Genomic DNA, 16,749 nt, shown 5'->3' with positions numbered 1-16,749 from the left:
GCAGTACTGTCTGATAGTTTTGTATCAATATCTTTATTGAATTTAGAAGTAATGAGATGACAGAAAACCCACTGCACCAATTAACTTGAATGAGTTTATATCAGAATATGTTATTGAATTTTAGTGTTTGCTCAATTACTTTTGTACTATTAACCAGCCAGAACTGAAGTACTTCAGTATTTTAACCAGCACATCCCTACTAGTGCATACTGATTTAAATTTTAATGTTGTTTGGAAAAATCAGGTTAAGAATTCTCTGACCCCAGAAACTAATTTCTCCTCATGCAACATCCTCTTTGTAAGGTTTTAATAGGTTCTGGATTTTCCAAGAAGTGCAACTACCATGTTAAAAATGAGGGTAGCTTATATTGTGTTTTGTTCAAAACTTGGTCGAAGATTGTCAACAATCTTGGAAAAGCACATTTCACATGGCTTGTGGTAAGTAGACACTGATACCCCATGTTTCCAGCCATGATAAGAACTGCATGCATTACAGGTATAAACATCTGGCTACCTCCTTGGGTCCTGGGAGGTGGCCCCACAAATTCATATGTTGAAATGCATATTATAAATGACTATCCTGTTATTTCTCCTTTTTATTAAAGTTAGAGCAATGTAGAGATTGTTTTTAAAATCATGTGCAGGTTATATTATCTGTGTAGTTCATTTCAGGAGAGCCAAGAGGACTTTCCCAGAGCCAGCATTCAAGCCAGCCCAGGCACTGGTATGGCCATGCCGATGGGTAAAACATGGAAATATTATTGATGACTGTTCTGTTGGTAAATGTCACTGCCATGAGCCCCCTATTATTACTCTCCTGGCTCTTCCTGGGGACACACTGGACCTCCTGGCACCCAGAGACAAAGGTGTTCACAATGGGCACGGCGGGAGGAAAGGGGAACCGTGTCCCAGATGCTGCTGGGGGGACTGATAGCCTAACCACGTAGTGGTCATCACACAACGTTTGCTATGAAAAGTAAATGCCACTCAAAGGTCTATGTACAACACACATTATACACAATGGCCCCAAACCGGAACCCACCCATGTCTATTAACCAGTGAGTGGGTAAACAAATGGTGCATCCAGACAATGGAATACGCTGGTAATTAAAAAAAAAGAAAGGAATGAACATGACTAGATCTCAAAAGCATCGTGCAAAGTACAAGAAACAGAATGCAAAAAGCTACATACTCTATGATTCCAGTAATGTGAAATTCTAGAAGAGATCAAACTGATCCTTAGTGACCAAAAGCAGCTCAGTGGTTGCCTGGGCCGGGGGTGGGGGGTGGGACAGACTGCAAAGGAGCAGGAAGAAATTTGGTGGTGGTGGGAATATTGTGTATCTAAGTTGTGGTGGTGGTTTTTCATGAGCTTATGAATCTGTCAAAACTCACCCAATTGTTGACTTTCATGGATGCAGTTTATTGTATCAAATTATACCTCAATAGGGTTGATCACCCCCAACCCCTTGCCAAAGAAAGTAGACTGGGAGGGCAGTTCAACAGGCCTAGATATATTGATCTTCCTCTATGAGAGATGAAGCTGAGTCATTAGTCTCTGCTTGCCTGCCCCCCATACTGTTGAGTCCAGAACTCAGGCCCAAGCCCAACCCAAGACCAGCCAGAGCCGCCCTCCCTCCCAAGTCAGGTTCCTTCAAAAGGGCAAGAAAAGTGTTGCAATAATAGGAGTGGGTGGAGCAATGGAAGGGAGGGAGAGGTGGGAGCCCCGCCCAGAGTGGCCATCCAGGTGTTTTCCTTCTGTTAGGTAACCTTCACCAGTGGCCTTTGGGTAACACACAGGCATTGTCAACAGAGGGTGAGACTCAGCGGTGCATGCTCAGGGTCACAGAGTTGGCAGATAGAAGTGGAATCTGAACTAGGAGGACAGTGACAACCTCTTAAAGCCAGGCAGCTCTGTAGGTGGAGTTCAGTTCATTCATTCTGCAAATATTGAGTACCTACTATATGCGGGGCCCCACGCTGTGCTGGGCGGATGGTAGTGAACAGGACAAAGGTGGCTCCCTCATGGAGTGATCACATCTGAGTGGAGGCCAGGTCTGGCAGCCACTGAAGCCCTGGTCCACCCTGGGAAGGTTGGGATGGTTCCAATCTTTCTGTATAACCTAGATCAGTGTTTTAGGCAAATTAGTGGCATATGCCCAGCAAATTTTTTAAATGGCATAGAAAAAAGTGGGTAGGTACTGTTTGGTGGAACTTAGCCCAGTTACAGAATCTTCATATGGACAGATATTATGTATACAGATTTATGCAATATATTACATCTGCAGGTATGCACCTTTTTAAACAGGCATCCCTCATAATCTAAATCTAATGCACTTCCAAGGAAGCATTAAATAGAAAGTATCTTACACAGGGAAAACAATGCCCTCGCAGCTCCACCCAAAACCCCAGTTGATTTCCCCACGCATCATTAAAACAATCTTATAGACCTTATATAACAAAGGACTTTGCAAAACTAGAAAGCATTGGAAATCTCAATGACTGTTATTCAACACTTAACAAACTCATTAGTGGCTATGTTTGTGTGCAATACACGATTCTGCCCAGAACCAGATATGAATTATATTTTCCTTCCACACTGCAGTGATCATGAGATGTAACTAAATGAACTGAAAAAAGATGCTACAGATATCCAAGACACCATCTATAATTGGACTGAAATTGGTGGTGCCTCCAGGCACCTGGCAGAAGTCTACTTAGGGACTGAGGATGGGGGGCGACAGTATCAGCAGTGTGTGACACGCTGCAGCAGTGCACAAGGCAGGACCCTGCTTGGATGGGTGAGCTGCAACTGGTATCACCCATATCCTGGATATCTATAGGATTACAGCAGTTGCAGAGCAGTTTTTTAAATTCAAATAGCAAATTCTGGATTTAAAAAAAGAGCACGTCATTATTGGGGATGATGTGGGAGTCAGAGTTCAGCTACCAAGGGATTCTTACATTTCCACATAGGTGATTATGGTGGGAAATGAATTCCCACCACGAGTTGCACAGAATTTTTAACTGTAAGATGATATACATAGAATAAAATGCACACATTTTAAGTGTATGGGGTAATTCTCTTGAATATATACATCTGTGTAAGCAGAACCCATATTAAGAGATTGAACATTTGCTTTATCATTGATGGCTCCATTGTGCCCTCTCCAAGTCAGTAAGTTGCCCTCCTAGGTCACCATTGCTGCGATTCCTCTCCCCATAGACAGTTTATAATCTGTAAGATTTTCATATAAATGGAAATGTACAGTATGTACTATTTCCAGCTTCTTTCACTCAAAATATTATCTGATACATTTAAGCTGTACATCAATACTCTATTTTTTTGCTGAGCAGTTTCCGTCATACGTATGACTGTACCAAGTTTATGCAATTGACTCATTTCCAAATGTTGGCAATATGGAGAGAGCAGCTATACATAGTAGTAGATCGGTATTTTTACGAGCAGGTTTTCATTTCTCTTGGGCAAATACCCAGCAGTGGAACTCCTGAGCTGTAGGGCACATGTGTATTTTAACTTGATAAGCAACTGCTTGGTGATTTTTCAAAATGACCGGGCCACTTTGCATTCCCCCCAGCCACGTGCGGGCTGTCCGTTTGCTCCACATCCTCAGCAGCATTTGGTATTGGTTATTTTTTTGGCCATTTCAATAGGTGTGCGTAGTAGTGGTATCTCACTGTGGTTTCCAATGGTGTTTTTTGATAAACAGGTAGTTTATTTCAATGAAGTCCAACTTATCGTGTTTGGGTTTTGTTTTTTCTGTGCGGCAGGTGCTTTTAGTCAAATTCTTAAAAACATCTGATGAGATATGCTTGACAATTTTATTACTCAAAATGTCCTCTGGAGTTACAGTAGTACTTGTCCTGCTCCCCCAGGTGCCCCAGAGTTCCAGGGAGTGTTTCTGTTAAAAACAGTGGAGGGAACAGAAGGCCTGGGGACAGAGGGGGGAGAAGTATCGCGGAGAGAGTCACAGAAAACACACACACACACACACACACACACACCAGCTACAGTCACACACACACACACAGACACAGACACACACACACACACACACACACATACACACACACACACACCAGCTACAGTCACACACACACACACACACACAGAACCAGACACACACACACACACACACACACACATACACACACACACACACCAGCTACAGTCACACACACACACACACACACAGAACCAGACACACACACACACACACACACACACCAGCTACAGTCACACACACACACACACAGAACCAGACACACACACACACACACACACACACACCAGCTACAGTCACCAAAAGAACCAGAAAAGGAGCCAGCAACCAGTCTGAACATCCTTCAAATCCATAAGGTGCCCTGCGCCCTGTGCCCTGAGCAGGAGGCCAGGTAGGCTCCCAGGATGGGGTATGGAGGGCACTACTGCTCCATCTTGCTGTTTCCACCCTTGGGTGCAGACGGGAGCTGAGGACTGGGGAGACTGGACACACACACACACACACATTCATCCCAGCAATGAGACCTCTCTGATCTGATGTCAGGGAGCAGGCTGGAGACCCCGGCTCCCTGGAGTGTATGGGGAGGGCTCCCAGAGCCTAGTTTGTCCGTTTATTCACCCTTCCTCATGAGCCCCGTGTTCAAAGTGCCCCTGGTCAGCGTAGGGAAGGCTCCTCACAGTTAACATGACAGATTCCTTCTCGTAAGTGTCAGCATTGCCCCCGGGTCCTGCACCACAGGGTCTGAGGAGGGGGCTCCCTTCCTCGGTGGAGACTTGCAGCAGAGCCAGGGGCCCCTCGCTCTTTGCTTGGCTTAGCTCAGGCACCGGGCTCCGGGACTGCGTGCAATCCACATAACTCTGGAGGAGTCCTGCCCCAAAGGCGTCCCCTTCCACATTGAGGATGGTACAAGACCGGTCTCTGAGGGGGTAGGAGTGATGGGGAAGTGAGCGGGAGGGGACAGGCCATGGCCCAACACCTCCCCCACCCCCGCTCCCTGGAATCTTGAATTCCCCCCCAGCACACCCTCCTTCATGAAGCCTGTTCTACTCCTGGACCCAGAAGCTCATCCCCCCACCCTCCCTGGACCCCAAACGATCCTTCTCCCAACAAAGCACAAGATTTGTTCCTTCTGGGACCTACGTCGTCCCTCTCTTTTGCTGAGGCCCCAGGTGACCCATCTACCTCTCCTCTTCCCCCTGAAACATTAAAGTCTCCCTCAGGCCCTTCTCCCCACTGGAATCCTATGGATCTTTCCTTTGCTTTCTCTTTTATACTACGTGCGTGCGTGCGTGAGTGTGTGCATGCCATTTTAGAAAATGGAGCTATATAATTCACATACCATAAAATTGACCCTTAAAAGTATACAATCTAGTGCTTCTTAATATATTCAGAGTTGCACAACCGTCAACACTATTTAATTTCAGGATCTTTTCATCACTCCAGAAAGAAACCTCCACAACCCATTAAGCAACTGACACCCCCACCCCCACCCCACCAATCCCATTCTCCCAGCCCTAGGTAACCACTGATCTATTTTCTGTCTATAGATCTGCCTACTCTGGACATCTCATACATGGAATCATACGGTATGTGGTCCTATGTGTCTGGTTTCTTTCACTTAGCATAGTAGTTGCAAGGGTCATCCATGAATGTACATATGTATCAGAGCTTCGTTCTTTTTTACTGCTGAATATTATTCCATCATATGGATATGTGACATTTATGTACCCATTCATCAACTGACGGACATTAGGGTTTCCACCTGTTTATTTGTTATTATGAATAATGCTGCTATGAACCTTCATGGACAAGTTTTTGTGAACGTTTTCAAATTCTCTCAAGCATATAGCCAGGAGTGATAGTGCTGCGACATACTGGTAGCTCTATATTTAACTTTTGAAAGAAACCAAACTGTTTTCTAATCTTTTACGTGCTTAACAGCTTAATCGTGATAGCTAACAATTATGCAGCATTTACTACTGACTAGGGACTGTTACAAGGGAGTCGCATGTAGTAAGTCATCTAATCCTCAAGGAGAGACTATTCTTTCCATTTTACAGATGGTGAAACTGAGACACAGAGAGATTAAGTACTTGCCCAAGGTCACTAATAGCTAGCAAGGGTGGTAATGGGATTTGAACACAAGCAGCCTGGCCTAAGTATCCACTTTATTAAAAACTGGTGTGTGTCCTTTCTGGGGTTCTTAGAACCCCAAAGATCACTTTCATCCCTCTGACTGGAACAGCCAAGCTCTCATTCCCTTTTCTCTAGACCTCCTTCCTCTCTGCTGCCCAGAGGTGCTCAGTGAACCTCCTGCTCCTCTCCTTTCCCAGGGGTACCCCTTACCCGCACTGAACCACAAACCCACACTTACACAAGCCAGTCCACAGCCAGGATCAAGGAGATGTCATGAGCTGGGAGACCGACTGCCTCGAGGACGATGGCCAGCGTGAGGACACCTCCAGCGGGAATGCCCGCAGCGCCCACGCTGGACGCTGTGGCAGTGACCCTGGGGGAGGCGGGGAAGGTCACGGAGACGCCTCGGTAGTGGGAGAAGCTGCCACCCGAGCCCTGCTCCGCTCAGCCTGAGTCCACTCTCGGGGGAGGGGTCAGGTGGGCCGGGGGTACTAGCAGCAGCCACCCCGCACTCACAGGATGGTAATGATCTTCACGAAGTCCAGGGACTGGTGGTTGAGCTGTGCAATGAACACCGCGGCCACACGTTGGAAGAGCGCGGCACCGTCCATGTTCACGGCGGCACCGATGGGCAGGATGAAGCGGCTGATATGCTTGGCGACGCCATTCCTCTCCTCCACGCACTTCATCATCAGCGGCAGCGTGGCGGCGCTGCGAGGAACAGGACCACCCTGCAGTCACCTCGGGAGGCGCCGGGGAGCCAGGCCCCGCCCCCGCAGGGCTGGCTCCCAGCCAAGGCTCCGCCCAGCAGCCTAGACCTCCACCCACAACCCTCCCTAGCTCTCCAAGCCTTCCCTTTCCAGGGCCGGAACAGGGATCCCCCAGAATGCATGAGTCCTGGGCTCCCTGGGATAGAGTAGACTGCTACCCTTCAAAATACACACAAATATCCATACCTAAATCCTCTGATGCCTGAGAGCTCACTGGCCCACACCCCCTTCCCACTCCACCTCAGACCTCAGCTAAGAATTACTATTGTCTTGGGGATGTCGCTGCCGGGGAGGACCAAGTTTCTGGGGGGACAGGTCTCCTGAAATACCCAGGAGAGAAGGTAGAAGGAGCTCCCAGAGGCTGGATGCAGGGTGGGGCACTAGTGTCCCAGGACCAGGCCTTGGCAGGGAGGAGGAGGGCTCTCAGGAAGGACAAAATCTCTAAGGCAGTGGCTTCCTTAGAAATTCCTTATGGCGGCTGGGGTGGGGGTTGGGGTGGAGGTTGGGGGTGGCAGGACCTTATGAGAAACTTATGAGCAGTATGGTCCCTGTACCCAGATCCAATGTTCCTAAATACAAAATTTCAGGGATCTTCTTCACAGCAGGCCCCTTGGCTTAAAAATCCTGTCCTATTCTACCCCAAGGCCACACCTGGAGGAGGTCCCGAAGGCAGTGACCAGCGCTGTCGTGATGCCCCACAAGAAGCGGTAGGGGTTTTTGCGGGTGAAGAGGAAGTAGATGAGGGGCAGCACCAGGAGCCCATGGATGGCATGGCCCATGGCAGGCAGCACAGGATGTATTTGCCGAGAATGGTGAAGAGCATCCCCACGTCCTGCATCTCCACGATCTTGCCGGCCACCAGGAACAAGATGCCCACAGGGGCATACCTAATTACCCAGGAGACAGATTGCAGTTTCTGACCACATGCTCACCCAGGGCCAGGCACTGCGCCCAGCACATGGCATGACCACAGCCTCCCTCATAGTCAGGAGGTGCCCAGAGCAATGTGTGCTGAGGTTGACACCTCTCCTGCCACCCTCCAGCTCTCTCGCCTTGAAGATAGGGCAGCAGGGAGATAAAAGACACCTTCATCACCACTTGGAGGAAGGTCACTAAGCAGATTTGGACTTAACATATGATGGAGAAAGAAACATCCACCATGTGGGGAGCCATTTATATTTTCTAATTTCCTTTGTTATAGTAGCTAGTATGACTTAAACCAATGTAATCTTCTCACCACATCATGAAAAATAACAAGGCTGTGGCTCATGTCTTAATAACAGCTCTCAGACATGAAGCATTATTGATGTGCTAAGCCCTTGAACATGATTGAATCTTCACCACAACCCCATGAGGGAGCTCCTATTTTAGCTTCTTGCAGCTATAGTTGAATTGAACAGAATCTAATAGGTCTGTAAAACCGGGACATTAATGCTACCAACCTCATAGGAACGTTGAAAGGATAGAATGAGATGCCAGTTGAAATGACTTGAAAGCATTTTGTATATAATATGTGATCTATAAATTTCAGCTGGGATGAGATCCCAGGGGTGTTCGTGCCTCCCAAACAGGAGGCTTCCCAGGACAGCCTCCCTGACTGCTCAATTGCGAGGGCTAGTTGTCTCCCAACCCGCTTCTCCTTAGTAACAGAAGAAAGGCATCACTTCCCAGCCACCTGTGCAGCTAAGGTTTGGTTGGCCAGTAGGATATGCCCAGAAGTTATACAAATAAAGTACTTGATAAATCGTAGCGAATATTGTTTACTGTGGACATGCTATATAGGTCAGTCCCTGCCCCAAGGACTTTATACTTTCCGATTCGTTTGTGCCTGGTACAATCAGCCCCATTTTCCAGATGGGAAACAGTCACAGCAGGGTAAGTGACTTGTCGTAGGGCACACAGCTGGGAAGTGGCAGCACCATGGTGGGAACCCAGGCCTCCGCGACCCAGCCTCTCTGGGTAAGTGCTTTTACTCGTCAAGGAGCGCTACATTCCACACTGCAGCTTCTTAGATGTTAGCTACACTGGAACCAGGGAGGGTGCGGGTGTGCAATTTGTTAAGAATGCAGCAACCCTGGTCCCTCTCCTGATTTCTGACCTTCTAGATCTAGGGTGGGCCCTGAGAATCGGTGTGAGACTGTGTGGAGACGAAAGTGGGGAAAGGGGCAAAGGGGTAAAGTCGGATGTGTGTGCACATGTCGTCTTTTCCCTCATTATCTGAAGTTATTTAACAAAACTCATAGCTAACGATCAGAGCTAAGCCGAAGTGAATGCTCACGGGTGCCGGGCATTTAAAGCACTTTTAAAGTGCTCCGACTATACCTTAGTCACTCATTTCATCTTCGTGGAACCCTATAAAGTAGGCCCTATTTCAGACCGTTACTCCAAGGCAAACATTTGATTACATTTACATCTCTGACATTGAGATGCATTAGCTAAGCTGTGGTCACAGCTTGGCTGTCTTTGCCATCTTCCAGTAGGATCCAGAAGGTGCTAGGCTAGCATCAGTCTTAGCTCTTATGGACTACAACAGTGTCCTTTTATAGAGGAGGAAACTGAGGCACAGAGAAGGTAAGCCACTTGCCCAGTCACACAGCCAGGGAATGGTCAACACTGGATTTGATGCAGGCCATTTGGCTTCTAGGAGAGGACAGAAGTTTGCCTCATCCCACATCCCCAGCCCCCACCCACCACTTACCACATGATCCAGGACACCAGCACCATGGTGGCATCATTGAAGGAATTGAAGAAGTGGATGAGCAGCTCTCCCTCAGGCCCCAGCTTCCGCAGGGCCACGCCAAAAACGATGGCAAACACCACCAGGCCTAGGATGTTCATACCCTCCACCTCGTGTCCAAAAGGCACTTTTGGGTGAGGAGCAGATGGGGAGGGGACGGCAACACTCAGTCAGCCTACACAGTCACCGAGGGCCTGTCCTGGGTACTGCTAGGACCCAGCAGAAACAAGACAGCTCCTTGGACTCCCTCCTCCCAAGGCTCACAGTCCAGGTGCAAGGGAAATAGACCTGTCATTAGGGACCACCCAGAGTGGGCAGGGGAACCCTAGGGAGTATAGGAACCGAGAGAAGGATGCCAGCTTGGTGGCAGTGGGGAGGAGAATCAGGGAGGGCTCCCTAGAGGAAGGGGCTAAGATCTGGACAACTGGAGGGTGAACCAGGTAAAGAGGGGTGGTGGAAGGTCCTGGAAAAAGGAAACACTGATGAACTTTCAAAGAACAGAGAAATCCACTGGGGCTGGAATGGAAACAGTGTGTAACATTGTGTAACAGCCTAGAAACTTGAACTTTCAAAGAACACAGAGAAATCCACTGGGGCTGGAATGGAATAAGCCAGACATAGGTGGCTGGGCAAGGGCAGGGTCCCATGGACTGTGTGGTGCGGAGCAGCCTGGGCTTTTTTCCAAGGGCACTAGGGAGCATGACCAGGCTTTGGGGGGCAAGGGAGAGTCAGAGTCAGGTTTGTACTTTGAAAGGACTACCCTGGCTGCCAGGCTGAGGGTCGTGGGGGAGGGAGGGGCAGGCCTGGGCAGATCTGGGAGGGGCCCAGGGTAAGAAGGGGAGAAAAGAGATGCCTGGACCAACGCCAGGCCGTGAGGAGTGGGAAGAGGAGGCCAAACGCAGACTCCAGAAAGGCAAAAAAGACAGAAATGGGCAAGGGACTGCAGAAAGTTTCGAACAAATAAATTCCACACCAAATATCGGAGACCGCGGGAGCAAACAAAGGCAGGGGGACACCACAAAATGGAAAAACCCCAGCAGTGGGCCAAGGGGTGTGCCCCGCCATCCCTCCTTAGGCTCTCACCTTCACCATGGTTCCGTTGATCTCTCTCTCTTCATAGGAGGTAGCATACTGCAGGTGGGGTTGCAAAAAGTCAGTGTCAATTGCCACTGGGACTCTCCTACCCCGTGTTGACACTAACAATGCTCAAAGCCTGCCCTAAGCGTCCCTTAAACATGACCTCACTTCATCCTGACAGCAACCCTGCTGAGGTAGGACTTTCACACCTCCATTTTTCCAGAGACAGAAACCGAGGCCCAGAGAGGTAGAGGCACTTGCCTGGGGTCACACAGCTAGGATTAGAACCCAGAGGGCCTCAGAACTCATTCTTGTTTCTTGATGAGGAGCATGGGTGGGTTTCAGAGGCCACCCAAGAACCCTGCAGTGTGGCCTGTAAATATGTGGGCATGTGTGATTTTCCAGGCACCACAGGGCTGCATCTGGCTGTCTCGCTCCCTGCCCCACCACCCACCCCTTGGGGACACCCCTCGGACTCACTGAGCGGAAGGCTGCAGACACCAGGTTGGAGGGGAAGACATTTCTGCAGAGATAGACATGGGGGTGGTTATTAGTACCAAAGGGTGAGGTCAGGGAGTATCTGGGGGCTTGCTTGGCCTTTGGGGGTGGGAGAGGTCCCATTTGCACCCAAATATGGCCCCCACCCATGCCTGAGCCAGCTTTGGTCATGCAAAGTGTGGGGAGTCTGAGCTGGCCTCCCAGGGCCCCAGTAGGCTGGTGGTCCAGCCCGGAGGGATTGTGGATTGGGAGTGAGGAATGCTGGCTGCACAGGGCAGGCTGGGCAGGGTCACCAGGGGCCTGAGCTCCACCCCATGAGGCAAACCTAATACCCTGGTCATCTTGCATCAGCCTCTTCCTCCTGAGAGCTGGGAGGGCTGAGAAAAGTGCTGGCCCTGGGGATTGGCTGGTGGGTGGGAGGGTGTGGGGGAAAATCTGGGTGTGCTAGAAAGAGGTAGTGAAAGATGACGACAAAGGGCTGTTTGTGTGATGAATGTGCATCTGTGCTTCCGTGGCCACCGGTGTGTGACCATGTCTGAGTGTGACTCGGTGTGTAACAGCATTCGTTAAACCCCACTGAGCGGGTAATGCACCCAGACACTGGCCTTCTGGATCTCATACTGAGACAGAAATAACAGCAAACGCATTTACAGTAGCTGTAGTAAGTGCTTCGCATCAATATACTCATGTAATCCTCACAGCAGCTCTTAGGGGTTCGCACTATTGCCCTCATTTTACAGAGGCCCAGGTGAACTGGGGAGCCTTGAAGAAACTGCCTGGCTAGGAAGTGGCGGCAGGGGGATTTGAACCTGGCCAACTGGCTGCGTAGTCTTAACCACTCAGCATCCTCCTTCTCACCAATGACGTGGGTGTACAGCTCTTGCTGTGGGTCGGTAGACAGTGTTGATATCTGGCTGGGGCTATGGGTCAGTGTTCAGCTACGTGGGACAGTGTTGGTACATGGCCATGCATGCAGATGAGGGTGCGTGTATGTGCTCTCGAACACGGGTTTAGGCAGTGCTCAATGTATTGACGTAGTCAGTGGCGTCAGTGCGTGGCTGTTTGTGTAAAGGGAAGCCAGTACATGTTGTGTGTGTGTGTGTGTGGCAGCTGGTCTAAGACCATGTGTCAGTGTGAGATGTCACAGTTGTGGATGAGTGTCTGTGGAACTGTGTCCAGCTGTGTGCTAGTTGGTTATAAAGTTTTGTGGCTCTGAAATGTTCCAGCTAAGTCTGAGTGGCTGGCCAAGAATGAATTGCATCCATTTTGGCATACGGGAAGCCTATACATGCCAACAGCCTTTGGGTGGGTGTGCCTGTCTGCAGGTTGGCCTGTACCCACCCAGGTTAGCCAGGGCTGGGCCAGGGCCCGGCTAATCACCCCCAGCCAGGAGGTGCTCCCCCAACACCTGTTGCAACTTCTGAAAAAGCCTGCCCCAAGTCTCTCATCTCAGCCTGCACAGATGCCCAAAGGTGCTGGGGGAACCCAGTTCCGTGACTCATCACTTCCTCCCCCTCACTTCCAGGAAGTCCCCAACCAACCTGGAGACATTGAATCAGCAGGCCTCAAAGGCAAGGCCACGTGGGCCCAGCAGTCTGCCCTCCTAAAAACAGGGAGGCCGGGGCTGGAGGCGGGGAGGGCGCTTTCTTGGGTCGGGGAGCAGAGGCCAGAAGGAAAAGGATCTGCCCCTTTCTCGTTGGCCCCCTTCTGGGGAGCCTAGTTGTGGGGAGCCCAGGCAGAGGGAGGAAATAGGATGGAAAGTCGGTGGAGGGGGCAGGATACCAAGAGTAAATAAAGGGGAAGCCACCAGGGCCCAGCTGAAGCTGGAAGGGAGGCTGAGAAGGGAGCCTGGGCATGTCCAGGTGGCATGCGGTGCGGGGAGCTCTGGGACTGGGGGAGGGTCACTCAGATGTCCTCAGATCCTCCAGCGGCTTCTTACTCAGGGGCCCCAAGCCCTCTGACCCTAGACTCAAATCTTTATCCAGAAGCCCCATCCTGGAGCCCTTAGCTCCCCGAAGATCCCCTTCCAAGTTCCCCCCAGGGTCCCCTCCCCTCAGGAGAGCCCCTCTCATGTCCTCCCAAACCTTCTGAGCACTCCTCTTCCTCTTCCCTCCAAGACTGTTCCCTATCAGCCTCATGGCCCTTACACCCCCAGGACCCCAAATTTATAAGCCTCCTTCCCCCAATCTGTCCTCACCCTCTGTACTCTGACCCCTCAAAGGGCCAGAGCTTCCCCCACCATCCATCCCGTCGTGTTCCTCTGAGGCCCTGGAGGGCCCAAAGTCCCCTCCTGTTCACGTAGTCCCTCCCGCCATCCCTAACTTGGCTGAAGCACCCCCGTCTCCCCTCCACCGGGCGGGCGGGGTCTGACCTCACAAGATCCAGGAACGAATCGAGCACCTCCTTGCTGGGGTCCCCTTCCACAGCGTCCGTGGCCCCGAATGAGGAGTTGCTGACGACGAAGGCGACGCCTGGCTGCAAGGCCAGAGCCAAGCCCACTCCGAGCGAGGACGCTAGTAGTGTGGTGACCAGGAAAAAGAGCAGCGTCCAGGCGCCCAGGCGGCCCAGCGCGCTCGGGTCCAGGCTCGCGGCGCCACTCATCAGGCTGCACACCACCAGCGGCAAGATGATAATCTTTAGCAGGCGCAGCAGCAGCTCGCCCGGGAAGGCGAAGGCCGCCAGGCGCGCGGGGCCCAGCGCTAGTGCGCTACCGGCCCCCGACACCCCTAGCCCCAGCGCCACGCCCGCCACCACGGCCGTCACCGTCAGCAGCACCAGCAGGTTGGCGCGAAGGCAGCGGAGCACCTGGTCCCGGGAACCGCAGCAGCCACCTCCTGCCCAGTTCCTTTACAGGGACCAACTCCGGGACACCGTTAGAGGTGGGCTCCGCTGCCGCGAACCCCTTGGGGTTTCCCTTAGGTGGATCGGCCACCATGACGGATGCCTCGGGACTCCTCAGCGCCCGGAAGCTGAGAGCTTCTTGGGGGTTCTTCCCAGGACGTACACGTTCCTTAGAACTGAGCTGAGTAACAGAGCCTGGAGGCTGCAACTCGGGATTCCTTGGAGTTACGAGTTCACAGCCCCTAAGATCCTTGGCCCTTGTGAGCTGGAGTGTCTGAGATTCCTAGGCTGGGCGCTGGGGCTCTCTGATCTTCCAGACTGTGTCCGGCGACCCAAAGCTGGGAGATAGGAACCCCTGGGTTTTCTTGGGCGTCAGGAATACAGGAGTTTCTCAGGCTGGAACCTGGGGTTCTTGACTGCAGAAGGCGCCCCCTCGGCGGCGATCTTCAAGAGGCCAGGTCCTGGTGGCGCAGATCCGGGACGCCTGGATCCGGGAGGCGGCGACCTGGGGTGCCTGAGTCCTGGAAACCAAGGGCTCGGGAGCCCGAGTCTGGGGCCCGGGAGGCGCAGTCCGGGAAATGCGGAGCCAATTCCCCGGGGCCGGGAGGGGAGAGCCAGTCCCCTGGGTGTGGAAGGATACGGCCCGGGATCCCGGGAGGTATCGGCTGTTAACCGAAATGGAACCTCCTGCGCGCGCCGCGTGGCTCTGGGTAGAGTTAGCGGAAACTACCGAGATTAAGGGCAGGGATTAGGTTTTGAGAAGGCGGGGGCTGGCCCAGGGCGCTGATTGGCTGCATCGCTTTTGGAGACCACCCCCCACTCCTGCGCTCGAGAGGCGGGGCTGAGGCCAGAGGGGAAAACTCACCCGTACAAGGAAGGATAACAATGGCCATATCCAGGGACGTGGGCCGGGGAGGTGCGTGGACCCTGAGGGAAGTGGGCCGGGAGGGGCGGGGCCCGGTGAGGGCGGGGCCCGGGGCGGGGAGTTGGGCGGATGCTTTTTCCCGCCAAAGGAATTGGGCGGATTGGGGCTGCTAAAGTACAGTTAAACCCAATCGCAAGGATCTCCAGGAAGTGCAAGTGATCCGCCGGTGGCTCGTTTGCGTATGTACTTCTCCTTGGAACTCCTCCCTGAGTTCCATCTTCTGTCGCCTCTAGGAATTTCAATTCCGCTAACGTAAAACGCAGATTAAATGTTAATAATTTTTAAAATAAATGTTCCCAATTCAGATTCTGACTCAGCAATTAATGGCAGTTATTGTATCTGGGATTGTAATCCACTTTGCCCAAGGTACCCAATTGGCAATGCAGCCATTAAAAACTATAATTCAAATTGACTGTGCTAATACATTTACGAATGCTTTCACCGAATATTTCTTTTATATTTCATTATGAAAATTTTCAAACGTACAAAAAAGCAAAGTATTTTACAGCGCCCATTTACCTACCACCTAGAGCCTACTATTACTTTGTCATACTTCTATGTCGTATTTCTATCCATTGATCTCTCTATCCGCCTGTCCATTCACCTTTTTCTGATGAATGCCAAAGTTGCAGACATCAGTGTGCCTTCCCTCTAAACGCATCACTCCGTGTGCATTTATTAATCAGAGTTCAATATTTGCACACAGTTCTTCTCTCTTTTTAGGTAAAATTTACATACAATAAATGCACAAATCTTAAGTGCCATTCGCTGATTTTTGACAAATGCATTTGGGTGATTTCACTGGAATCTTCATAACTGCTTGGTGAGGTTGGGCCTGATATTTATACCATTCTTCAGATGAGTAAAACTGGCCAGAGGATCTTCTTGGGGCTTACACCAAAAGGAAGTCACTTGAGGCCACAGTTGAGGGGAGGCTGGGAGTTGCATGCCTACCTGCCGAGGCCCTAACCCTACCTGCCGGGCTGCCTTTCTAAATCCTTTTTGGTCACTTGGATGTTTCCAGTGAATCAATCATGACTCCCTGCTCTGCATAGCAGTGCTGAAATCCTAATTCCTTCCCCACCTGTCCTGTTATCTGACAACATTTCAGGTTTTCACACTTGCTCCAAGATTAGAGATAATGATAACCTCAGAAGCTTACTCCTGCAGCAGCTAAGGGGCCTCAGGCAAAACACAACCTCAGCGAGCCTCAATTTCCACATCTGTAAATTGGGAGGAAGAATAATAGATCAAAACTCCTTGGGTGCTGTGTAGGTCAAATGAGATATGTTCAAAACATTTAGACAGGGTATAGAGTAGCCCTTACTAAAGTTAAGTAGTGCTGCTACAGTTACTGCTATTATTGTTACTATTGAAGAATACGGTTGAGGCCCGGACCAGCTCCAGACGCTACTGGGCCCTAGTGGTGAGCTCTCCCTCCTGGTCACTGCCAGCCCCAGACCTTTTGGAAGGAGTTTAGAGAGCTTGTGGTGACTCCCTGCGGAATCTGAGGCATTGGGGCCAGGCTGCAGCCCTGTGAACCTCCTGTGTCTCTCAGACACCCTCTCCTCCCAAGTCCATCCATCCTCAACACCACCCACCTCCCATCCCACACTGAATTCTGAGGCCACATTCATTCAGCAAACTCTTGTTAAAGCCTGGTGTGCTTGGTTCTGTGCTGGACACTGAGTGTGTGGGCCCTAGAGCCGCACAACCATGGGTGCAGATCCCAGCTTCACC

The 16,749-nt window shown here is 51.0% G+C and overlaps 1 protein-coding gene across 1 annotated transcript; it reads right to left on the bottom strand.

Moving 5' to 3' along the window:
• Positions 1 to 4,426: 4,426 nt before the first annotated feature.
• Positions 4,427 to 14,866, bottom strand: SLC1A5 (solute carrier family 1 member 5). Its single transcript, XM_036885392.2, is given in 10 exon segments — positions 4,427 to 4,943; positions 6,400 to 6,534; positions 6,678 to 6,872; positions 7,583 to 7,710; positions 7,713 to 7,818; positions 9,630 to 9,796; positions 10,752 to 10,799; positions 11,226 to 11,268; positions 13,615 to 14,079; positions 14,081 to 14,866. Coding segments are annotated over 10 exon segments (1,689 nt in total). The 5' UTR covers positions 14,179 to 14,866; the 3' UTR covers positions 4,427 to 4,639.
• Between the last annotated feature and the right edge of the window lie 1,883 nt (positions 14,867 to 16,749).

This window comes from Manis pentadactyla, chromosome 15 (genome assembly GCF_030020395.1).
Source record: "Manis pentadactyla isolate mManPen7 chromosome 15, mManPen7.hap1, whole genome shotgun sequence".
In the NCBI taxonomy this organism is placed as follows: Eukaryota; Metazoa; Chordata; class Mammalia; order Pholidota; family Manidae; genus Manis; species Manis pentadactyla.
Note: the sequence above shows the minus strand (reverse complement) of the source record. Positions and strands in the feature narration are given on the sequence as shown.